Genomic DNA, 23,374 nt, shown 5'->3' with positions numbered 1-23,374 from the left:
AGGGTTTAAAGACCCTGTGCTCGGGTGCGCCCCAGGCACATTGTTCAACATCAGTTTTCAGTTCACTACTTCTGTAATGAGAGAGCAGTCATTTCGTGGCACAGTTGTTGGGGCTACGGAATAAAACTGAATCGCTGCACAGCATCTATCAGCAGCGGGGGAAGAGGGGACAGGTAAGCTCCTATGTCTTCGTGTCTCGGGTGTGATGTCCTGGAAAACTTCCGTGTTTCCCACTAGCGCCCCTGACATCCGCAGGGAGAGAAGTACGATGAGGAGAATCTGAGGATGCATCTGCAGTCAGATCGTGGCAGCCCCACAAGGCAGCAGGGCTGGGAAGGCCCAGGGACACAGTAATGATGGGATGCCTAAGTCTAGAGCTGCTCAAAGGCCCACCGCGCCGGGGAGGGGCGGCCTGGGCAGTGTTTGGGGAGGTCACCCTGGAGACGGCATGGGTGCCCACGGGAACTACAAGACCAAGAGAGACCGGAGGCAGCAGCCAGTCTTTCTGCAGCTCCACTGAGGACGATCCCAGGTCCAGGTGGTCCGGCGCACAGCAGGTCAGTGTAGGCGCTTGGGGATAGAGGGTCCAGGACAGGAGCCTGGGGAGGGAGTGGCCCATGTGGGGAAATGGAGATCTTTGCACCCAGTTCAACAGAACCAGAAAAAGTGGTCCCAAGTTTGACCTTCAAAGGATGATGCTCGACTCATCTGGGAAGCGCTGGTCGTCAGCGATCTCCCCTACTCGCTGCACCTCTGGGACTTCTCGATTTCATCTGGGGTCTCTCTAGGGAGGGCTTGCCTGCTAGCAGAGTTGGGACCAGCTAATTCTCCGGAATTAGCAAGCACGGGGGGGGGGGGGGGGGGGCGGGGATACACCCTCAAGTTAGGAGTGCAGTTCTTAGTTCTTCTGGAAGGGAAGAATCAGTGGAGTCATGCTTTAAACAGACGACTACTGAGTAGAGCAAAGCAAATACTCCAAAGACAGACTAACACAGTCTGCTCAGGGGGTAGGAGCCGCGCAGTGGGCTCTTCATAGTGGAATTCCAAGTTTATGAATATTTATGAGATGGGTGGCATATTCATGACGTAAGGTGGCCGTTTTTTTGTCTCTCCAAAATTAAAGTAAACCTGATTTTTTTTTTTTTAAGCGAATTTCTTTCTACGGTTTCTAGAAAACCTCCCAAAGAGCGTCAAAATCACCAAACAACAAGGCTGGGGGTCTTGTGTATACACCTTCATTAGTGCGCATGTGTAGGAAGACACCTTGGGGCTTTGGCTTTTTGAGTCAGGAGACTCAGCTATCGAAATGCAGGGCTAACTCACCTTTTTGAGACTACTTTAGGCCCATGATTGACCTCATAGCTCTGTTAAGACTTTTTTTTTTTTTTTAATGAAGTTTTACATTGAAGGATGGGGCGGCCGGGTTTTACAGCAGACTTGTAGTCTACACAATGGGAAACAGGACTCAACTCTGTAGGACTGTGTTCTCCCTGTGAGAACTCTCCAGTTTGCCTACTTCATCCAAGCACAGGCTCTGGCACCACATTGCCTTCCACAGCCACAACAGCAAAAATTAACTCGAAAACTTACACCAAGATTAGATGCAGAACAATAATAAAAATATTGACTTGCGGTGCAGGACAGCATCTTTCTACAGACACCCATCTTTCCGTGGTGACTTTCTTCCTGCCCATCAGTTAAACATTTTGGCTACAGATTAATGTCTGTATGAATTAGTGTAGGCGTACTTTTCTTTCCTGTCTGCCAGTTCCCAAATAACCAACATGAAGACTTAATATTAATTACAGATATTTGGCCAATAGCTCAGACTTCTTACTAACTAGCTCTTACAACTTAACCCGTTTCTATTAATAATTCTGTCACATGGCGTTACCTCTCTTTCATCTTGCACCCCATTTCCTCTCGGCATCTCGCTGGCGACTCCTCTGATTCCACCCTGCTTCTTCCCAGTGTCCTTAGTCTGGTTCTCCCACCTAACCTTACCCCATCCAGCTATTGGCCAGAAAGTTTCTTTATTAAACCAATCACAGCTTAAATTACATAGTGTACGGAAAGATAATTCCACAGCAAGTTAGGTACAATATTGCATAAAAAATGACCTATTTCCAGTTGTACTGGCACAACAAAATAACTGCTTACACTACATATCACTGCTCTCAGGAAACCTCAATCCCCATTCAAAAGGGTAACACAAGCAGCTGGGTCCTCCACCTGGGATGAAGTTTAGCCACAGAAACTAAAAGATTTTCATATCTTTCTTTTTTTAAAAAAACAGCATTATTTTTTCCTAGAGTGTGTTATGATGTCAGCCTTGGCTAAAGATAAACTGTTTCCTGCACTGAGGAAAAGAGGGAGTGTGTGCTCCCCAAGTAATCACGAGTTCCGACAGAAGGAGGGTCATTGGCGCGTCAGACAGTGAGTACCGGAATGTCTAGAGCCTCCAACTATGAGTAATGTTTACCAAAAGCCAAAACATTTTCCTAGGGATGGAGAGGGGTGGGGGGGGCCTATGCCCTTGGTCTTTGCGGACATATTTAAAATGGGAGAGAAGGCGTACATTGGTCCCAGCAGCATGTTTACTGTTGAAAACTACCTCTTGCTCTGCAAAATAAAACAAAAACAAAAACCACCTGTACTGCAGACCAGCTGCCCTCACAAGTCCCTTAAATTCTCCTCGACATTATAAAACTTCAGTTTGCACATTTTGTAATCAGTATGTACATACACATAGCAACTATTTAATACAAATTCTGTACTATGTTTTCAGTCTTTGTCCATATCCTCTTAACTGGCTATATAATATTTTATGAATTTGTAATCAGGATCAGTTAATCATTCTCAAACTATTGGACATTTTCCATTTGTTTTCTTTCTTTCTTTCTTTCTTTCTTTCTTTCTTTTTTCACTGTATAATAATTTCTGCCAGGCAGTGGTGGCGCACGCCTTTAATCCCAGCACTTGGGAGGCAGAGCCAGGCAGATCTCTGTGAGTTCAAGGCCAGCCTGGGCTACCAAGTGAGTTCCAGGAAAGGTGCAAAGCTACACAGAGAAACCCTGTCTTGAAAAACAAAACAAAACAAACAAACAAAAAAATTTCTACTTGGTTCTCAGCAGTACAGTTAGTGAGCCAAAGTGAAATGAATCCATCTTTAATATTCCCATGGCATTCCATTTGGATGACTATTCCCAAGGAGATGAAACAAATTACCTGACATAATGGTCAAGCAATGTACACAATAGACAGGATTGAGGACACCCCACGTTAACACCGTGGTTGGGAAGCAGGAGCTATCGTGCTTTGCAGAACAGACCATAATTAATTAGGGTTGTGGAAACTGAGTCTTTTTATTACCAGAGTGACTCAATTTACACTCACACTTGTTTACAATCTCACTCTCCGGCCTACAAGTGTGTAGACTGCAAACACAGTCTCCCTCTTTGACATATGGGGAGCTGAGTATAACAGAGCAACAACCCCACCCTGAGTCAGAAGGATGCTACAATGATTAATTCCTGCTTCTAGTCCTCGGCTGTGCTGGCTGCCAGTTCTACACTATTACAAGTGTTCTCTCGTGCACCCCTCTGTCTTTTGAGGTTAGGGCACTGGTGATTAAACCCAGAACCCCTTGCACACTACGCAAGCACTCTGTCACTGATCTACACTCCGGCCCTCCTCTTGTGTTTTGGTTTGAGACAGGGTTGCTAAGTTGCCCAGAATGGCATTGGATTCTCTCTGTTCCAACAGCAGGCTTTCAGCTTTCCATTCTCTCCTCCGTCACCCAAGTTGCTGGTGCTACAGACCCAAGTCGCCGAGGCAGCCGCGTGTTCTTTTTCAAATATCTTTAAAAAATAATTGTCCACCTAAATGCAGCTTGCTTGTTCATCGAGACCACTTAAGTAAGAATTTGATAGAATGTCCCCGTGGCTTTAAAACAATACCCAAATTCAAAGACCAGTGTAGCTTTCCACTTTCGTTGATCTTTTCCAAAACAAAGTAGAAAGTCATCTAAAAAGACTTGTTTATATTTATTTACTTAGGGGCAGGGAGCTGGCGTACCATGGCATGTATGTGGCAGTCAAGGGACAACAAGAGTCAGGATGCTCCACTCTTTCCATTACGAGCACTCAGGTCATCAAACTGGTCACTAAGGGCCTTTATCCACTGCCGTCTCATAGCCCTGGTTCGCTCTTTGCAAACCACGATTCTTATGATATTGGTGATTCTCCTTCTTATGAGTTTTCAACCAGTAGAAAGGTTATGAAATCAATGTGTCCAAAAATGATGCATCTTTTTCTTGAAAATTATTTCAAAATAATTTTTTTCAAAATCTAAATGTCAGTATTATCAATCATCTCCTGGAGGGCATTCAGGACCTGAACATAATCTCATTTAATCTCCTACATTGCTCTTGCTTGGCCACCTTCATTCTTGATATTTTACTGTGAAATAGCTGAGTCCTTCGGGTCAAATAACTTGTTACAATGGCCAAGACACAGTCCCAAATTTAGAGTATGACTCAAGAGGCAGGCCACAGATGCCTTCCAGTTCCCACAGCACCGTCGCCCCCACTCCTGCTGGCATGCTGCCCTCTGTGGCCATACTCTGCTCTTCCTAGGTACTCTCCTGGCCCCGGCTGCTGCTGGCTAGAACTCCACTCCCTGTCTGAAATGCTCTTCTCTTTTCTGCTTTCTTTCCTTTTTCCTTCCTCCTCTTCAGGAAGCTCACTAAATACCCAAACTGGACAAGCCCCACCTTCAGACTAAGCTGGAGGCTCTTTCTCTCTCTCTCATGCTGTTCTCCTCTTTCTTCTTAGATCTATGTGGTCATTGCTTTTTTAATCTAGCTCCTTCAAGACACTGTGAATTCACTTGTCTTTGTAGCAGTAGACACATTAAGAAGGAAGGCAAAGAAGTAGAGTGAAGGTGGATCTCTTTGGGATGTGATATAAGATCAGCATGGATTTGCCCTTTCATCTGGAATTTTAGGTCTTCAGTCCTCTACATTGCGACTGATGCTTAACTGTCATCCTGGGCGTAATAAACATTTGAAGTGCCTCCTGTGTTGTGAAAGAAAGAGTGCATGTGTATTCAATGTAAGCATTGCCATCTGCTTTTAGAACTAGATCCTTTTTATTCAAGTTATGCTTTATAACATTCTCTTATGTGTCATTAAAGAAAAAAGAAGCATTATTTTATAAGGGGGTGTCTTTGCTGCCCAGACTGGTCATAAAGCCATTAATTATCTGAGTAGCTTGGATCAAGAAGAACCCCACTGCATTTAGCAGCAATATGAAGCCTCTGAAGCTGGGCCCCCTTATCCTGCCCACCTAAAACACAGGTTAGCACGTGACTTTCTTTGAACAGTTGTTGTCCACCCCATTGGAAATCTGAACTTGGCTTTTCATGTAGACAGTTTATAAGAAGAGAAGTGGTAGCAGCAAACACTTACCTAGCCCTTATCATCAGACTCAGTCCTGCTTCCAGGAAGCTTTACTAGCCTGGCAAGCAATGGCCAAGGACCAAGTACAGTCTGAAACATGGCTGGCTATGGTTTCCCAGCTAAGAGTGCTTATTCCATAGCTGGAATCAAAATTTAAAGGAGCACCGTTTTGTGGCATGCAAATATTGGTAGGAATCCAAATTCCACCATTCATAAATACAGTTTTTAGACCATGGCTTGCCTGCTCAGTGCAGTGTCCCCACTGATTTTGGGACCACAGCAGCAGAGGCAGACTACAGCAACAGGAAGCTTCTGGCCCCCAAACCTCAAAGTTCCCCCCACTGTTTGACTTCTTCCAGAAATGTTGGTCAGTGTCTCCTCTACTAAACAGGTGTGGGCATCACCCCATTTTCAGATAAAGAAATGGCAGTTCAAGGAGGTTGAGAACTGAAACCACAGAGTTAGCAAATAGAAAAAAGACTTTGACTAGCCAAATACTGTCATTGCACAGAAAGTGGCATTCTGTGTGTAATGTGCACGAACGCCCCTGTCCCCTTTGTTCACCAGAACCTTGGGTTGCCTACTCATGCAGCCAGACAGATATTCACAATGGCGTTTTACTTACCGGAAACTCACCCTCTGGCTGACATTGGACAGCATTTGAATAGAAGTTCTCGTCTCCTGTCCTTAAAATGGAAACAGAAACCATGAGATCAAATTACTTTCTATGGCTAATGTGACATGTTATCCAGGCATATTAGTTCAGAAGCCAGTAGTTCTACTGTGGGTTTGGGTGAATGCTGGAGACCACAGAGTCTTTTGCCTCAAACCTGTGTTCCCATGATTCATGGAACAAAAACTGTGTGCACCCATCATTCTCCACCAGAAAGTGTTGAAGTTATCTAGCAAAGCAGGTCAATTACACTATATTGGCTTCCTTCAGTTAGTTACCCGAGATACAGTGAGCCTGTAGTACATGTCTGCTAGTGTGCCACACATTAGCCATAGAAAGGCACCAAAGGGATCAAGCATAAAGACCTTTGTTGTTCCAGTACACTGAGAGCCACTTGGGAACACTGCATAGCCAGCTAGGTATCTCAGTGAATGACCCAATTGGAAAGCACTGCCCCATGGACTTTGTAGGACCTTGCTTGGGCAGACAGTGGACAAGTAATTTTATATGGAATGAATTTATTCTAGGATTCCAATCCAAGAGCCCTCACATCAGAAGTGAGGTCAGGCTATCCTTTCTTTTGACGCCTGAGGGAAATGCTAGAAGATAGAAGACCCAAGCTGGAGCATGTGTTAAAGTGCCATCTGCATCAAGCTTCAATACAGTTTTGCCCCAGAGAGAGAGGCTTAGAGAAGCTGAAATGTCATGTTTCTAAGTGAAACACAATGGCCTCCCTGCAACTTCTTTGGGAAACTATGGATTAAATAGAGGAGATTCTATTTTACACCAATTTATTTCTATAAATGAGGAAATGATAAATTATTTTTTAAGGCAGGCTAGCCTGTAACTCACTATGGGGACCAGGCTGGCCTCAAATTTGCAATGATCCTCACACTGCTGCTTTCTTAGCCCTGAGAGAAGAGGCATGCATCACCATGGCTTTGGACATTGGAGGGTTTGGGTTCTTGTGTCTGACATTGTTTTAGGAGAAAACTCTCTCACTGTAAAGAAGGAGAGGAAGCTGATCCTTGTTCCACTTAACACCGATTTACTCCAGATGGAAGGCAGAGAATTGAAAGCTATAAAGCACATAGAAGAAAGCACAGGAGAATCTGTCTGTTCTAGAAGTAAGGCCACTTACCCTCCACCCCCCGTTACACACACACACCACCACCACAACAACAACACCACAACCACTACCACCACCACCACCACCACCACTACCACCCTGTGCTTCCTTGAATCCATAATCCTCCACCAGAGCCTCCAGAGTGTTTAGATTATAGTTATCCACCGCCATACTTAGTGGAAAGTTATCTTAAACGAGATCCCAACATAAAACCTAAACCAGAGGAAAACTAAAATGTCTTTGATAAATAGAACTTCAACAAAATGTAGTATTTTAACGAAGTATATAATAATAATAATAATAATAATACAGTTAGTAGACTGCTAGATTATATATGTATATATGGAGTTGTGTGTTAACAATAAAAAAGGAAGCCAGTTTTAAACAGAGTCAAAGTATATGACAGTGTCCAGAGGAAAACCCAAAGGGCACAAGCAGAGTAGGAGGCGATGCCCAAGCAGACTGGAAACCAGAGATGTGTAACTTAGAACAAGGTGCCCTTCTGCACCTGTCGTGAGCAAAGTGCTGAGAGAGAGGATATCAAACACTACAGCGACAAGTGGGGATAGAAGTGGATCTGGCTATTCAGCACACATATCGTGTGGACAATAATGATAAATACATTTTAAAATAATAAAAAGTAAGTTCCATAGAGGCAAGGCACTTAATTGCCTTTTGTGTCTCCTGATAGGACACCTCAAAGACAGTATAGTCCCTGGACACAAAACTGTCCTTCAGGAAACATTTTGATCAGTGAATGAGCATTATTATTGCATTATGTAAATTCTTGAACAAGTGTGTCCTTTTGCTTTCAAATAAATTGGACTCACAAGTCCGTGTATATATTAAGTCCAGGGTGACTTTTAAGATGAATTTACAGCTTATAGAAAGCATTTCTCTGAGTGCTTAGTACAAAGCAAGCTTCCTTTTCGCCTCCTTGTTGAAAGTCCGTTTGTATCTATTCCAAAGACAAAAAGAAAGGGAGAAGAAAGAAGAATGAGAAGAAGAGGAGAGTAATTGTTTCCTTCGCATTGGAAATGTTATGACTGGCCACACCCCTCATTGATGACTTCACAGTGAGGTGTGGTAGCCAGGGCTCAGATGCCCCCAGAATCACTTCTCATGATTGCAGTGTGGCTTTGAAACTATGCCTCCTCCAGGGCCTGCAGGGGATTCTATCACCTGGCCTTGACCTTCACCTCCCTTCCTCTCAGATGAGCACTAGCCCACAGCTTCAAGAACCCGTCCTAACCTTCCGCCCACACTCATGACTACTCTGTTCTGTTAATCACCACTCCAGATTTCCTTCAATCAGGCCAGGGCTAGACTTTTCACAAGAGGTAGGTATATTCTTTGTCCTTCGAAAGCCACTCCTGTTCTTGAAAAATACATCCCATGAGACGATGCCTTCTGCTGTTCTCTCATTGCTTTAAGTTGTGAAAAGTTTCAACTCCTGTTTCCACAATAACCTTTCTCTTTCTAGAAAAATGGACCAAATGGGATAAAATGTCACAAAGCTGCATAATTTCCACAAAATTAATGTTTCTGAACAAGAAACACCATCTACCACTAGGAAAAGAACTGGAATGCTTTGGGTCTTAAACATAATCAGAAAATAAATCCATAGATAGGCTTAGTCCCCAATTAAGCAGTTTCTGTGTTTATTTTATCTTACTCCCTACATCATGTTTCTAGAGCATAGGAGTCTAATTTTCTTTTGTATTATCATCTCTCTCGACTCTGACTGACACATTGTAGCAATAAGTACTTGTTTTCTTTCTTTTTTAAATTTCTTTTTATTCCTTTTACATACCAACCACAGATCCATACAGAACCTATAGCCTTCTTTTCTCTGTGCACTGTGAAGTCTCTCCACTGGGGGGCAGCACATGACTTTAATGACATGCTCCCACCCTTTCTGAAGGCACACTTGGAACAGTAACTCTTACTTCAAAAAACCTGATTACAATTCTGTCCTCAAAAGTAGTGCATGCACTTCCAAATATGGGTTTTTACATGAAATTTACACATTTTGATTAAAAAAATACCTTTGTGTAAAAGGTAGACATTCTTTTCTCTTTTCCTGCCAGAAATTAGTTTGTTGCATGCTTGTACCAATTTTTAGATCAGATTTTCAGCACATGCCCGATACTGGTACTTGAGGAACAACGATGTGGAGATTTGGAGGCCAGTCTAGTCTACCTAGCAACTCCCAAGCCAATCAGGGCTACACAGCAAGACCTTCTCTCAATTAATTGATTATTAATTAAGATAAAATTGATTGTAGCATTCTCTTGGCAATGAGACTGTATGTTAGGAAGGATTATCATTGGGAAGTTGGATCACAGAACTGGACCTCATCCACTTGTATTGTCGGGACATGTAGTTGATAATGTTCATTGTATTTACACCTTCAGTTGAAAGTTTAAATGCACTTAATGAGCAACTCACATGCTCCTCTTCAGCAATTCAAGTAGTTTCAGTGGTGCTGCTGATCAACAGACTATTCCTACTTTTGTGTAAGCCTGTGTTCCAGACCGGCACTGCTAGCCCCCTGCTTTGAAAATAAAGGAGCTCTTTGATTTCTAAAAATTTACCACAGGGCTGGAAGGATGAGTCTGTGGTTAAGAACCACTGGCTGCTCTTTCCAAAGGACCAGGTTTGATTCCCAGCACCCATATGGTGGCTCACAGCAGTCTGTAACTCCAGTCCCAAGTGACCCAACACTCTCTTCTGGCCTCCGTGGGCAATAAGAATGCACACGGCTCACAGACATACATCCAGACAAAACATCTGTCCACAAAAACATAAAAATAACAAAGAAAATAAAAATATACCTAACCCACATTCTAGTTGAATGTTCCTTTTAAAAAATAATTTATTGTTATTTTAATTGCATTGGTATTTTGCCTGCATGTATGTCTGTGTGAGGGTGTCAGATCTTAGAGTTACAGACAGTTGTGAGCTGCCACGTGGGTGCTGGGAATTGAATCCCGGTCCTCTGACAGAGCAGTCAGTGCTTTTAACCACTGAGTCATCTCTCCACACCCTAGTTTAATGTTTCTTGCTCATACTGCAGGCATTGCTAATATCTTAATCTCCTCCTTAAGTCTTCACTCAGGTGCTAACTATATTATTTTAGTATTTTCCTCATTCTCCTTTCTTTCTCCATTTCCAATCCATCACACACACACTAATGTACCAACTATCAGACCTTGGCTCTTCATGATGGCTAAAGTGCTAGCTTAGCGCCAGGGAGGCCCTACACCTACCCTTGTGTTAGTTCCTTTTCTGTTGTTGTGATAAAACACCATGATCAAGGCATCTTACAGAAGGAAGGATTTATTGGAGCTTATGGTTCCAGAGGAGTAAGTGTCCGTCATGGCAGCGAGGCATGGCAGCAAGCAGCAGGGACAGCGGCTAGAGCCAAGTGCCAAGAGCTCACACTGGGAGCTACAAGGACAAAGAAGAGAGAACAAAGTGTGAGTATGTGTGGCCTTCATCTTGAAAAGTCCATCACCAGTGACCCGCTTTCTCCACCAAGGCTGTGCCTCCTAAACCTCCCCCAAACAGTGCCACCAAATGTTCAAATGCCCGACCATACGGGACATTCTCTTTCAGACCACTGCAGTCTTCATGCTGTGAAACATACCAACATAAATACAGTGTTCAAAAGTAAGACTTCAGGCTGGAAAAACAGTTCAGTGGTTAAAATCATGGGCTGGTTTGCCAAAAGAGCCAAGCTCAGTTCCCAGCACCTATAACAGCTCACAAACACCTTCAACTGCAGCTTCAGTGGGATCCGATGCCTCTGGCCTCCATGAGTATCTGAGCACAGGCACACGTGAAGGCACTCCCCCTCCACACACACACACATACGCAGACACACACACACACACACACATACACACAGAGACACACACATACATAGACACAAACACACACATACACTGACACACACACACAGAGAGACACAAACACATATACAGACCCACACTTTAAAAAACATACTAAAGTTTCTCAAAATGTTGCACAAAGTTATAGTCCCCTGGAGACACAGTCAGCCTGAAGATGTAGAAAGCAGTAGGCTCCCCAAACATTTCCTCTGTGTGGTCAAGGTGTCCAGGCTTCTAGTAAAACACCTATGATCTTCTCCAGGACTCATGGCCCCAGCAACACTGACTGCAAATTCCCTTTCACACAGCTTACTGTGGTGTGTTTCCAGTGGACGTTGTGTCAACAAGGGTCTGTATCAGTTACATCTAATGTTTCTGGTAATCCATTTTTAAAAAAAAAATACAAAATAGTGCCCTGACAAAATAGAAATACAGAAAAGAAGCCCAGTGGGGGCAGTTTAGAGGTCGAGGCTCCCGTTGTTCTGATCCACCATCTAAAAGGTCAGGAAGCTGCTGGGACCCTTACCATCCCACACAATCTAGTGACAAAGGAAATTGAGGACAAGCTCCTATCGACTAACTCCAAAGTTATTGATGTGGAGTTTTGTTGTTGTGTTGTTTTGTTTTGAGAAATCTTTCTCAAGTTTCTACCCAAACAGTTGTGGTGGCATCACAGTGGCTCACAAGCCACAGAACCCCATCAGCACAAAAAGGGACCGAGGATTTGCTTTGCATTTAGACAGAAGTCTTCCCACAGTTTAGGGCTCTGTTACCAAGAAAAGAGAGGAACAATACTGAAATGAAAATGGCCATCCCTGCCACATGGTAATTAAAAGTTCCCTTGTAATAGTGGGATATTGAGAGCAACTTAAATGGCCCAGGGAAGTAAAGGGTTAAGTAAAATGCAAAATGTTTGTATATTAAGCTGATATTTAAAATATGGCTGCATATTTGCTACTGACATGGAAATTTTCTAGGATACAGTTTCGAGGAAAAAAATTGCATATGTAGCATCACATATCCAAAAACACTCTTTTTAACATTAACAGTGTTTATCCAAGCCCTGGAGTTAGTAACGTGGAAAGTTAATCTCCACTTTTCCTGGGTTTTGCATGTTTTACAATGAGCATACACTATTTACACGATTACTGTGCAAAAGAAAAGACATTGGGGGCTTGGGAGAAGCTCAGCAGGTGGAGCCCTCACCACACAAGCATGAGGACTGGAGATGGAATTCCCAGAATGCATAAAAGCCAAGTGGATATGAGGACTACCTTGTAATACTAGGGGGCTGGCAGAGAGGGCAAAGAAGGGAGACCCCCACAGCGAGCTACCTAGCCAAACTAGAGGAATCAGGGAGCTCAGTGTACAGCTAGAGACCCTGCCTCAATAAGTAAGGTGGATAGTGTAGTGGGAATTCATTCCACCAATTAGCTTTGAGATAGAAGCCTTAGGGTGTGGTTTCTGATCCCCTATGTGATCACTTAAAAGGAAGGGGGGTGTCACGCTCTTCTTCTTTTTCTTCTTCTTCTTCTTCTTCTTCTTCTTCTTCTTCTTCTTCTTCTTCTTCTTCTTCTTCTTCTCCTCCTCCTCCTCCTCCTCCTCCTCCTCCTCCTCCCCTCTTCTCCTCCTCCTCCCCTCTCCTCCCCCTCCTCCCCTCTCCTCCCCCTCCTGCCCTCTCCTCCTCCTCCTCCTCCTCCTCCTCCTCCTCCTCCTCCTCCTCCTCCTCTTCTTTCTCCTCCTCATCCTTTTCCTTCTTGGTGTGGTTTCAGACTACTGGATCCTTTCACTCTCAGACAGAACAGACAGCAGCTGTTCACCTGGTTCTGTGTTCGTAAGGGTATCTTCCCCTTTACTACTTTAATAAATCCTTGTTACCCCCTTAAACAGACTTACTTGGATGTCCCGTAATAGGAGAGGATCAAGGAAGATGCCATGCACCAACCTCAGACTTCTACACATATCTGTGTGCACTTGCACATACACACACACCCCTCACACACACACATGTGCAAAACAAACAAAAAAGGCCCCGAGAAACCATCCTCAATAATTCAAAAACAGAGCAGCCTGTAAAACTTCCAGTCTGTACATCAGACTTCAACCCTTGGGTTTTGGAAGCCGCCCAGTAGACACCATCGTCATAGTAATAATATCATAATGTGCACCGACTATTAACCTTTAGTAACACTGAGCAAAACAATAACGAGGACAACGGTTCCTTCTGCATTTTAAACCCAGCTAACTTGAGTTGTCCATCAGCTCTGTTTTCTGGGACTCTTGAGTGTGACACCTGTAGAAGACAGAGAAGCCTCCCGCATGCTGTGTGCACACATATGTCTGAACTGCAGCCATTGGTAGCTCCAGTAGTCCTTGCCCCTTTTTCATTCTGTCTGGTATAATCATACTAGACTTTTCTCCTGGGAGATAAACGGAATGTGTGAAACCAAAGCCTGCCTTTCCTCGTGTGTGACAGGAAGGCCTTGGCCTTATTTGTTTTCTCTCTAAAATGGACCGAATGATGGCTTCTTTACATTATTGAGGGACACCAAAAAGATAAAATGAAAGAGCTGCTAGGGGTTGTGCTGCCAGATTGAAAGCAGCATGCATAATACTGGGCACGCAGACTTATCAGCAAATCTCCATCTCCACGCAGCTGGGTTGCATTTCATAGGCAGGGGCTGTCTATCATCTTTGGTCCTGCCCACAACACCTGTACCCACAATGGCCTAACAGGTTGGTTGCTACTTCAAACGGCAGCAGAAAACTGAGAAAAGCAGGTGTTAGAAGGAGGAAGGTGGAATTGCCACCACAAAGATGCATTGTGACAAAGGCAGCCAGAATGTCATCATGTTCTTGGCGCTTGTGAGTGAGCTTTAATTTGTTCCATAAACTGTACTGTACTAAAGGACTTTTCAAACTAGACAAAATGTGACTTTTTTGAATTGTCAATTTACAGATCCCACTAATTCCAAGCATCTGCAAACTGAGTATTTTATACTTCTCACAGACAGAAAAAGAAAAAAAAACCCAATAATTAAAAACAAATAAGCTGGGCATGGTGTTTGCATGCATGCTTTTAATCCTAGCACTCAGAAGCCAGAGGCAGGTAGATCTCTAAGTTCAAGACCAGCCTAGTCTACATAGTTCGAGGCCAGTCAGGGCTACTTAGTGAGACCCTATCTCAAAAAACAAACAAAATCTGGATAACACTTTGTTACTCAATTAGAGCAAAAAGGTAGTCTTTACTCAGAGAAACGGTCACTCTGAACACACATTCACATCCACCGATACAAATACACACACACAGAGACACACAGAGTACCCGGGTGGGGGCAGAGCGGCCGGAGGGGGTTATATCATTGCCTTTGAAATGGCATCTGTCTTAACCTCCATCTTCACAGGTGGAGGGAAGTTGGGGTAGAACGCCGCCGTAGGTTCATTAGTCCCACTTGGTTTTTTCTGAGCTAGGTTGAATTACAGGGTGCCGGAGGCCCACTGGGGGCTCCTCCTTGCTTGGCTTTCTCGTTCAGCACCTGGATCAGCTCAGATTGCCTTGGAGACCAGTCCTTCACACTGAAAAGGCGGCTGGCATTGATTGACTCTTACAGTATGGGTGACTTGTGGTTTCTCTCACCATATAGATGACTGAGTTTCCCATCTCTTTTTTATTCTGAAGGGATTTGGTGGAACTTATCACAGTGAGCTTTGTATAATACCCTTTGTCTGTACGGATTTGTTTCCCAACACTTTAAGCTTCTTTTTACACCCCCAAGTGCCATTTGTGAGCTTTGTTTACTGTGGGATATGCTTTTGTGTCTTTGTTAGGGACTCCCTTGGCCATGGCTTTTGGAACACGCACTCCACTACATAGATCAGCCCAGGAGCACCTGCTCTGGACTTTCACCATGACCCTGAGACTCCATCCCCGTAACTTCTCTACATTTCAGTATTCCCATCTCTGAATTGTTTCAGACTTTAAATATGTCATTGGGCTATTTATATAGGGTTTATTGGAAACGTTCAGTGGATTCTGTGTATGTACACATACTCCCTTAAAGAAATATTATGTGTTGATAACATTGTGACGATCTTGATTACTATTGTTTCCTCCTTTGCTTTTAGTTCCCACAGTACTGTGTCCCACGCGGATGAGCCCAGCCGGCCTGATGAAGCCTCCTGCCTTACAGTTCACATGGAAAACACCTACCAGTTAGGTGTGCTGCCCATATGCTAAACTTCTAATTCAGTGGCCTGTGCTAATTTAACTGGAGCCTGGTTTTGGCTTCAGTCCTAGATAAGCCCCCTTAATTTGAGAGGGTCTGTGGTAAGTGAGAGTTCCGGTCTCGCTTTGCAAAATCGAAGCAAAACTTATTTCTTAAAAAAAAAAAAAAAAAAAAAAAGAATCAAAAACAGAAAACAGGGTTTCCTAAATTTCAAATGAATCTCTGGATGCCACAAATGTCTACAATATAATAATATAGGGTTGAATTCAGGTTCACTGGGTATTTATGGATCGACCATGTACATGTGTGTGAAAGAGATGTACATGGATGTTTATCCTTCAAAACCAATCCATGTTGTGGATGATGGAGAAAAAAAAAAAATACCTCCTTGGTGCAGAGGCAGATGACTGTGGTTCCCTGTTGACAGAGATGTTTATCTACTGCCATTGAGGTTCTGGGTCTTTGAAAACAAAGAATTTCACACCTGCCCTTGTGTTCCCAGGTGGAGTCCACAACAAATACCTTTTCCCACTCTCGTTTCTTCACAGACCTACTTGTTTTCTTTAAGTGTATGCCTACCTATGATTATCTGAATTCATATATAATTGCCAGCCTACATAAATTCCATAGAGACTTACCAAAGAGCAAAGAAGGACTCTGTGGGCCAGGGTAATTCCTCCTGTGGCCTGTTAGCCCCAGGAAAATTATAACCCATCAGCCTACCCTGCAAGGCCTTATCACCAGTTTTCTTCAATGATCCCAACACTACTGGAGTAAGAAATACTGCTTCTCCTTCCTTCCTTCCTTCCTTCCTTCCTTCCTTCCTTCCTTCCTTCCTTCCTTCCTTCCTTCTCATGGGCCACACTCTCCATTCATTTTGAGAAGCTGTAATTACTTAGATGAAAGAAGAACAAACACACTGTAGCTTTGGATGCACTTACATGATGTGAATACTGTGGTGGCTGACTGACACCCCCACTCCAATACTACAGGCCCCAGAATTAGTCTGCTGGCATTTCGCATTGCTCGTGGTGGACAGGAAAATGTTCTGACCATCCATTATGCTTTAGTGGTGTGCCCAAGTCCAGGTGCTGGCCCTCAGCCCTGCCAGTCAGTGACCTGAGTTTGGGTCAAGTTTTCTCCAACTTTCAACCAAAGTTTCTATCTTTTTTTGTTTTGCTTTTGGGGTGTTTTGTTGTTGTTGTTGTTGTTTTTGTTTTTGAGACAGGTTTTCTCTGTGTAGCCCTGACTGTCCTGGAACTTGTTTTATAGACCAGGCTGGCCTCAATCTCAGGGATCTACATCTTTGCCTCCTGAGTGTTGGGATTAAAGGTGTGAGCCACGACTGCCTGGCTTATCAACCAAAGGTTCTTACTCACTGGCAGCCTGTGACTTTGAGTAAATTGTGCTGAAGAAATTTCTGAAATCCCATTGCAACAAGACAAAGCAGTTTAAATGCAAATGCCTGTGGTTTTTTTATAATTTTTTGTTTGTTTCTTTCTTTCTTTTCTTTTCTTTTTTTTTTTTTTTTTTTTTTTTACAATTTCTTCAAGCAAAAAAGTTTCAGAAGTACTGACCTTCCGATCAAGGTGACAATCACCGGCACCCCCCACCTCCCACCTCCAGCCAGAACTACATCAAGTTGATATAAGAAAATCTTTACTAAAGGCCTATGAGTGCCTTTCACAGGCAAAATAAACCCAAGAGCAAGTAGTATTGGAAATACAGTTTGGTTATTAGTAGAGCTGACTGGTTGCTTTGAAAAGCGGACTTAATCTAGCAGGAAGGGCTGTTATCATTGAGGCTGGAGGGATGGTTCAGCGGCTAAGAACTCACCACCACTGCTATCATATCTGCGTCATCTAAACACATCTTAAGTTATGGTGTGTTTGTCTTTTTATCCAAATGATTATAGCTACCATAAGTGAAGTGAAACATGAATATAGTCCACGAGGGAAAAAAAGAATAGGAAAGGAAGCTGTGTTTCTTAGACAAAGCCCCACTTACCTTTGCTCACTAACCACAGAGAGGAGAGGATGGGAGAAAATAAGAGGCTCTGGAATCCAGTCTGAGCTTGAACACTGGTTTCAACAGTACCCGGGGAAGGTGGCATTTAAGCAAAGCACCCTGGAATCTTGGCTGCTTTGTGTGTAAATAACATGATGGGCTGCAGATCGTAGGGATGCTGTGTGAGTCGGTGCTGTATGTCCGTCTGTTGCTTCCCATTCACTATAACTGCTGCTAAAAGGGGCAGGACTTTCCCAGGGATCACTAAGCATGAAGGCCTCTTGTTTTATTCAATGTGATTCCCATAACTTACGGACTAGGTTCTGCACCTGGCTTTTTTTTTTCTGGAGCTCAGGTTAAAATTAGGTAGCAACTTTTTTAGAGATGGTGACTATAAGTATCACATCAGTGAAGAGCTTTTAGTTTATTTTCTTATACTGTGTCAAAATCATAGACAAAAACAAAGTAAGGAAGAGAGAGTTTGTGTGGCTTATGGTTTAAGGTTCATGATGAGGAAGGCACAGCTGTAGGGGCTGCTTGCTCACATATGGGCAGATCAGTTAGAAAAAGAGAGAAATACGGGTGTTCAGGTGGATTTTTACTTTTTTCCTTTTCGTTGAGCCTGGGACAGTAGCCAATGGGATGGTGCCATTCATTCAGATTGAATCTTCTTTCCTCCATTTATCTTCTCTGGAAAAACACCTTCAAAGACATGCCTAGAGATGTGCTTACCAGGTGAGCCCAAGCCCAGGAAAGCTGGCAGTGAAGAACACTCACCACAGTAGCCAACTTTGCCACCCACAGACAGACAGGCCAACATGATGGAAACTATTGATTGGTGGGAGGAGGAGGGTGAGAATGAGGGGCAGAGGGAGGAAAGAAGGAAGGAAGAGAAGGAGGGAGAGAAAGTAGGAAAGAAGGACTGTGGGGCCCAGTTTCTATGAGTTTCTCAAGCCCCATCTCTGGTGTCAAATTTTCTTTGCTGGAACCTGTTGATCCCTCAGGGTCCTTCCTGTGTGGGACCATCAAGCGTCCTACTCACATCCTCTACCATCTGCAGCCTTTGAGCCCTGGCAAATCCTCTTCTACCCCTTCATTCAAGAGACAGCAACCTCAACCACTGTCTAAGGAGTGTTTTGTGGCTTGGTATGCGCTGTTCTAACCATTTAAAATATAGTTTATCTCCTTGAACCCTAGCATAAAATAATGTGAAGTAACTCCTTCTTGGTTTCGTTTTAGTCTCCGATGGCTGCTGCTGGCCTCAGACTCACTCCATTGCCAAGGACACTTTGAAGTCCTGGCCCTCCAGCCCGCACCTCCCAAGTATGGGATGACAGGCTTGTGACACCGGAATTCCTGTTAGCCCCGTTGGAGGAAGTGGTGGCACACTTTGTTGATTTTGCAATTCTCCCTTTAATCTAGTTTTTTTCTTTTGAAGTTTTATTCTCATTTTTCAGATCTTCTGAAATCTAAAACATTTTCCTCCTTAATGTCACAAAACGAAGAGGACAGAGTTTGTTGATTGCATTCGTCGCCGTCACTCTAAGAAGCTTCGGGAGCTTGTCTTGCCTTGTTTCTGTCTCTTTGAATGTCAGCGGCTCAATCTGAGTCCGGTGACAGATGGTTCCGGATGGGTAGGGGAGAGACCACTAGGATATAAAGAATGAGTTTTCATTACTATATAGGAAAATAGTTTTACAGACAGAATCATGTTTGTGAGCTAAAAGGATGTGCAGTGTTCAGAAAGGACTTGGTACAGCAGCAGACCCTGGGAGCTACTGGGAACCAGGCTCCCTTCCCCTACTTCTGCTTTCCTTCCAACCTGGAGGAAACGTGGCCTCTGGCAGTTCCTAAGGGTTAAAAATCACAGCTTTTCCTACAAGCAAGAGGCTGGTTTGTTTTTACACCTACTTCTACTTTGAAATAAAACTTTTAAGGAAGGGCTGTTTGGACCCAGCCTAGAGCTGTGTCACCCTTGAGCCTATGCTCCACCCTTGGGCTCATGGGTGGCAGTGACAGAGTTCCCTGTTCCATGATGACAAGAGGAAGATCAGTTTAGAAGGGTAGATGCTGCTCTCATGGGTGGGAGGAGGCAGGAGAGCACTGTGCTGACCAATATATCTGCACTAGAAGAATTACCCATTTTCTGAAAGCAATGAGGACAGGTGGGTTAACACGAGGCAGAACAGGTACCCTGGGAATAATACCAGTCAAGTAAGGTCCCGTGATATGAGTACTTGGCGGGAGGAGTGGGAATGGAAAAGGATGGGGTATCTCTCTGAATGACAGAATCCATTTAATGTCATCCAGACCAAGTGGCACAATTTTTTAATATTTTCAACACGAAGGGGAAAGTCACCTTCAAATTTGACTTCACTCAAGAGTAGAAATCTTTTTAAAGATATTTTATTAAGTCTTGGAGAATATCATCAGTCATTGTATTTTGATCAGCTTAATTGCCAAATCCTTCCTTCCCCTAACCTCCTCCCAGGTCCACCTCTACCCCAAACCCCAATAACCCATTGACTTCAATATGTGCTGTCCATGTACTCCTGTGTGGGGGACCACCTGTGGAGCATGGTAAACTATCCTTAAAGAAAAGAGACTGTCCCTCCCCCGAGAAGACATCAACTACCCTAGCTCCTCAGTTAAAGGGTGGAGCACAATGAACACCTTATACAAATCCATAGGAAGGTGACAGAGAGACCTGTGGGCACCTGGGAGCTTGCTATAGGGGAATCTGTCTCTGATAGTCTCTGGCCCCTGGTATGAGGACCAGTCATCCACATGTTGGTAACTGCTTGAGATTTCTGCTGAACAGATGTTTTAGCTGCTAGAGTCATTGTATCACCTTTTCTTTTCCTTACTCCTTCCCCACCTCATTCCTCCCCCCTCTTTATTTTTAACAGAGTCTCGCACAGTCCAGGCTGGTCTCACACTCATTATGTATCCAAGGCTGGCCTTGAAATCCTGATCCTCCTGTCTTCGCCTCCCTAGTGCTTAGATTATAGGCATGTGCCACCATGTCTGACTTTCCTACCCCAATTTAAATTGAACTCAACCATTCTTATATCATCAAAATAAAAATTATCTCTAATGAGCCTTAGGAGGCTAACCTCACTGGACTACAGTCATAGGCCATAAACTTCTCTCGAGGAAAGCCAACGAAACTTCAGCAGGAATGAAAAGGGTGTGAGGCCTGAGGGTTTACCTCCCTGGCTCCCTGCCACGGCTTCATCTCAGACTGGTTACATCTCTCAGCCAAGGGACATTGTGCTCTTGAGGGAGCCATGTCCATGCAGCCCTCCTGGGATCTAATCTGAGCTCCCTTCTGGATTGCTCAGGCCTGGGGTGGCATGCTTCTGCTGGTGGAAGGGAACAACCCTATCGTGTGTGACTTCTCTTTCTCTCTTAGACATCCCAGAGGGGACTCTCATTTAATCCTCTTGGAATTGTCCTAACTCTAATGCACCTTTTTCCCTTAGCCCCTACATGACATAGGCATATGAATAATGTTAATTACTAAAAGAGAATTGGATAGCATTCTTGATTCAAACTCTTCCTCTTTATCAATTCAACAATAATCTAGTCTCTACACACCAAGCCGTGGCACCTTGTGTATGCTCATGTAGTTGCCTGGGCAGATCACAGAAGGAAAATGCAGCTAATTCCAGGGATACCACGCTGAAGCTCACTTATCTGACGCTTTGATCCAAATATGGATGAGATGTGGTTGAGAATATAAATTTTAAAGCCAGATAAATCTGGGCATCCGTTCCTAGTTCTGTTACTATGTGGTTCTGGGCTTCCACCTCTATTTTCCCATCTGTGGGGCAGATATAACTGTGAGAGTCCCCTCAAAGATCTACAGAAAGATATCATAAGGTAAATACATGCTTGTTACAGTCCCCGACACATAGCACATGATCAGTAAACAGTAACTATTATTTGTGCAGTGATTATTATCTATAAAATGTTTAAGTCCACTAAAACCAGAAATTATCTCTAAGCATCAAATTAGACTCTCACGGGGATAAAACCCTGTCTTGCTTACATTTCTTTTCAGTTTTTTAGCAGTTCATTATGTTTATTACATTGATTCCTGTGTATACATTTGCACATACAAGCCTGAGGGTGCGTCACACCTCTCACAGGGAGGCCAGAGGACATTCAGAAGCTGGTTCTTTCTTTCCACCTTGTGGATCTCAGGGGTTAAACTCAGATTATCAGTCTTGCCAGCAAGCACCATTACCTCCTGAGCCAGCTCACTGGCCCCGATCTTGCTTCGATTTCACTGGCGAGAATTGCAGGTATGCCTTAGCTGTTTTCAAATGGGTTCAGATCCAGGGGACCCATGTGTCTGGAATAAGTGAGAGGTGTTTTCTTTGTGTTTTTGTTTGGTTTTGGTTGATTATTAATTAACTGCATCTGCTTCCATCAGTTACTGGATAAAGGCTCTCTGATGACAATTAGGATAGTCACCAATATGATTACAGTAGATGGCCAGTTCAGGTACCTTCTCCACTATTGCTAGGAGTCTTAGCTCGGGCCATCCCTGTGGATTCCTGGGAGTTTCCCTAGCACCAGGTTTCTCCCTAACCCTGAAATGCGCCCCCATCGGAACGTTTCTTTTGTTACTCCCCACCTCCGTCCAGCCCCCAACCCGCCTCTTGCACCCTCAAATTTTCACCTCCCCACCCTCCCTCCACCCTAGTTTACCCACGAGATGTGAGAGGTGTTTTGTGCCTCCGGTGAGATACGAGAGGAAAGAGTACCTGGAAAAGACATTTGAGCCAGAAGTGAAACTTGAGTAGACATTTCTTAACTGAACAGATGGGGAACGGCGCTCCATTTGAAAGAGTGGGCAAGGGTAAAGACACATAAGCATCTTTAAATGACAGATGGAGCCCATGAGACTGGAGCAGCAGGCATGTGGGGAGTTATGGTGGCTGAAACCAGGTCACGGGACCAGTAGGCGCACAACTATAGACCCCATAAGGAAAATGCCATTTTAAGATCTAGGTTTTTCCAAGCAAGCTTTCTGACTGCAGTGTGATGGACCAGAACGGTGTGGGTGGGGTGTAAACACTGAGGAGCCAATTAGAAAAGTGTTGAGGCTTTGAAGTAAGCAGCCACCAGCACTGGCAATTGACGAGGAAGAGCTTGTGGTGCTGAGATCAGCAGAACTCACTGCACTCGGTAGGCAGCCCGGTAAATTCAGAACTTATTACCCTCCTTCGCTCAGAAAAGCCAGACATGCATTCGGGTTTGTACCTTCCTTAGCTGGAGTTTACCCAGATTACTAAAGGGCTTCAGGTTTCGGTGTTGTTTTTATGAACCTTATAAGGTAGGTGGATGTGATTAGAAATGACTTCTAAAGGTATTCCATGTTTATCTCCAGGTCCCACGAAACGTTTTCCCGTGGCCACTGTCAATCGTATTTTGAAAGATGTACTAACTGCCCATCTACAAGAAGCAAAATATGACCCCGAGTCCTGCAGACAGATGACTAAAACAATTTCTGAGGTACAGTGCAGTTTTCCCAATGTTAGCTATAACCACAGCATTTGCTGAAAGAGAGCCCACTTTCTTCCTTGTGAGGAGGAATTAATTTTTGAGATCAGTTAAATGGCATACTTACATTTTATGAAAATAGGTATTAGATCATATACTACATATGTGCATAGGTACATGTTGTATGTGATAAACTTTTGTCTAAAACCATCATTATGTGTATGTAATTTGTAACTAATATATTGCTTTAACAAAGCTGTTGCGCATCTTTTTTAAAATACGATTCATATTTTTATTGATTTATTTGTGTGTGTATATATATGTGTGTGTTCCATGTGTGCAAAGGCTGGAAGAGGTCAGAAGAGGGCTTCAGATCCCCTAGAGTTGAAGTTAAAACAGTTCTGAACTGCCTGGTGTGAGTCCTGGCAACCAAACTGTAAGAGCAGAATGTGCTTTTAACTGCTGAGCC

The 23,374-nt window shown here is 43.8% G+C and overlaps 1 protein-coding gene across 5 annotated transcripts in view; it reads left to right on the top strand.

Annotated features, from left to right (window-relative positions):
• Nucleotides 1–23,374, top strand: part of Dynlt5 (dynein light chain Tctex-type family member 5) — a 31,766-nt gene continuing 8,392 nt past the window's right edge. The window contains exons 1-4 of one of the 5 annotated variants that reach the window (XM_052717525.1): nucleotides 1–557; nucleotides 2,297–2,436; nucleotides 15,284–15,375; nucleotides 22,793–22,917. In XM_052717525.1, coding sequence (XP_052573485.1) covers nucleotides 354–557; nucleotides 2,297–2,436; nucleotides 15,284–15,375; nucleotides 22,793–22,917 — 561 coding nt within the window. In that variant the 5' untranslated portion in view covers nucleotides 1–353. Of the gene's footprint in view, nucleotides 558–2,296; nucleotides 2,437–10,594; nucleotides 10,745–15,283; nucleotides 15,376–22,792; nucleotides 22,918–23,374 lie in introns of those variants that run through there. The other 4 variants (XM_052717526.1, XM_052717527.1, XM_052717528.1 and 1 more) reach the window with 4 other exon arrangements.

This window comes from Peromyscus californicus, unplaced genomic scaffold (genome assembly GCF_007827085.1).
Source record: "Peromyscus californicus insignis strain IS unplaced genomic scaffold, ASM782708v3 Scaffold_5__1_contigs__length_169319896, whole genome shotgun sequence".
NCBI lineage: Eukaryota > Metazoa > Chordata > Mammalia > Rodentia > Cricetidae > Peromyscus > Peromyscus californicus.
The sequence above is the reverse complement of the archived record's forward strand: the minus strand, read 5'-3'. Positions and strand labels throughout refer to the sequence as shown.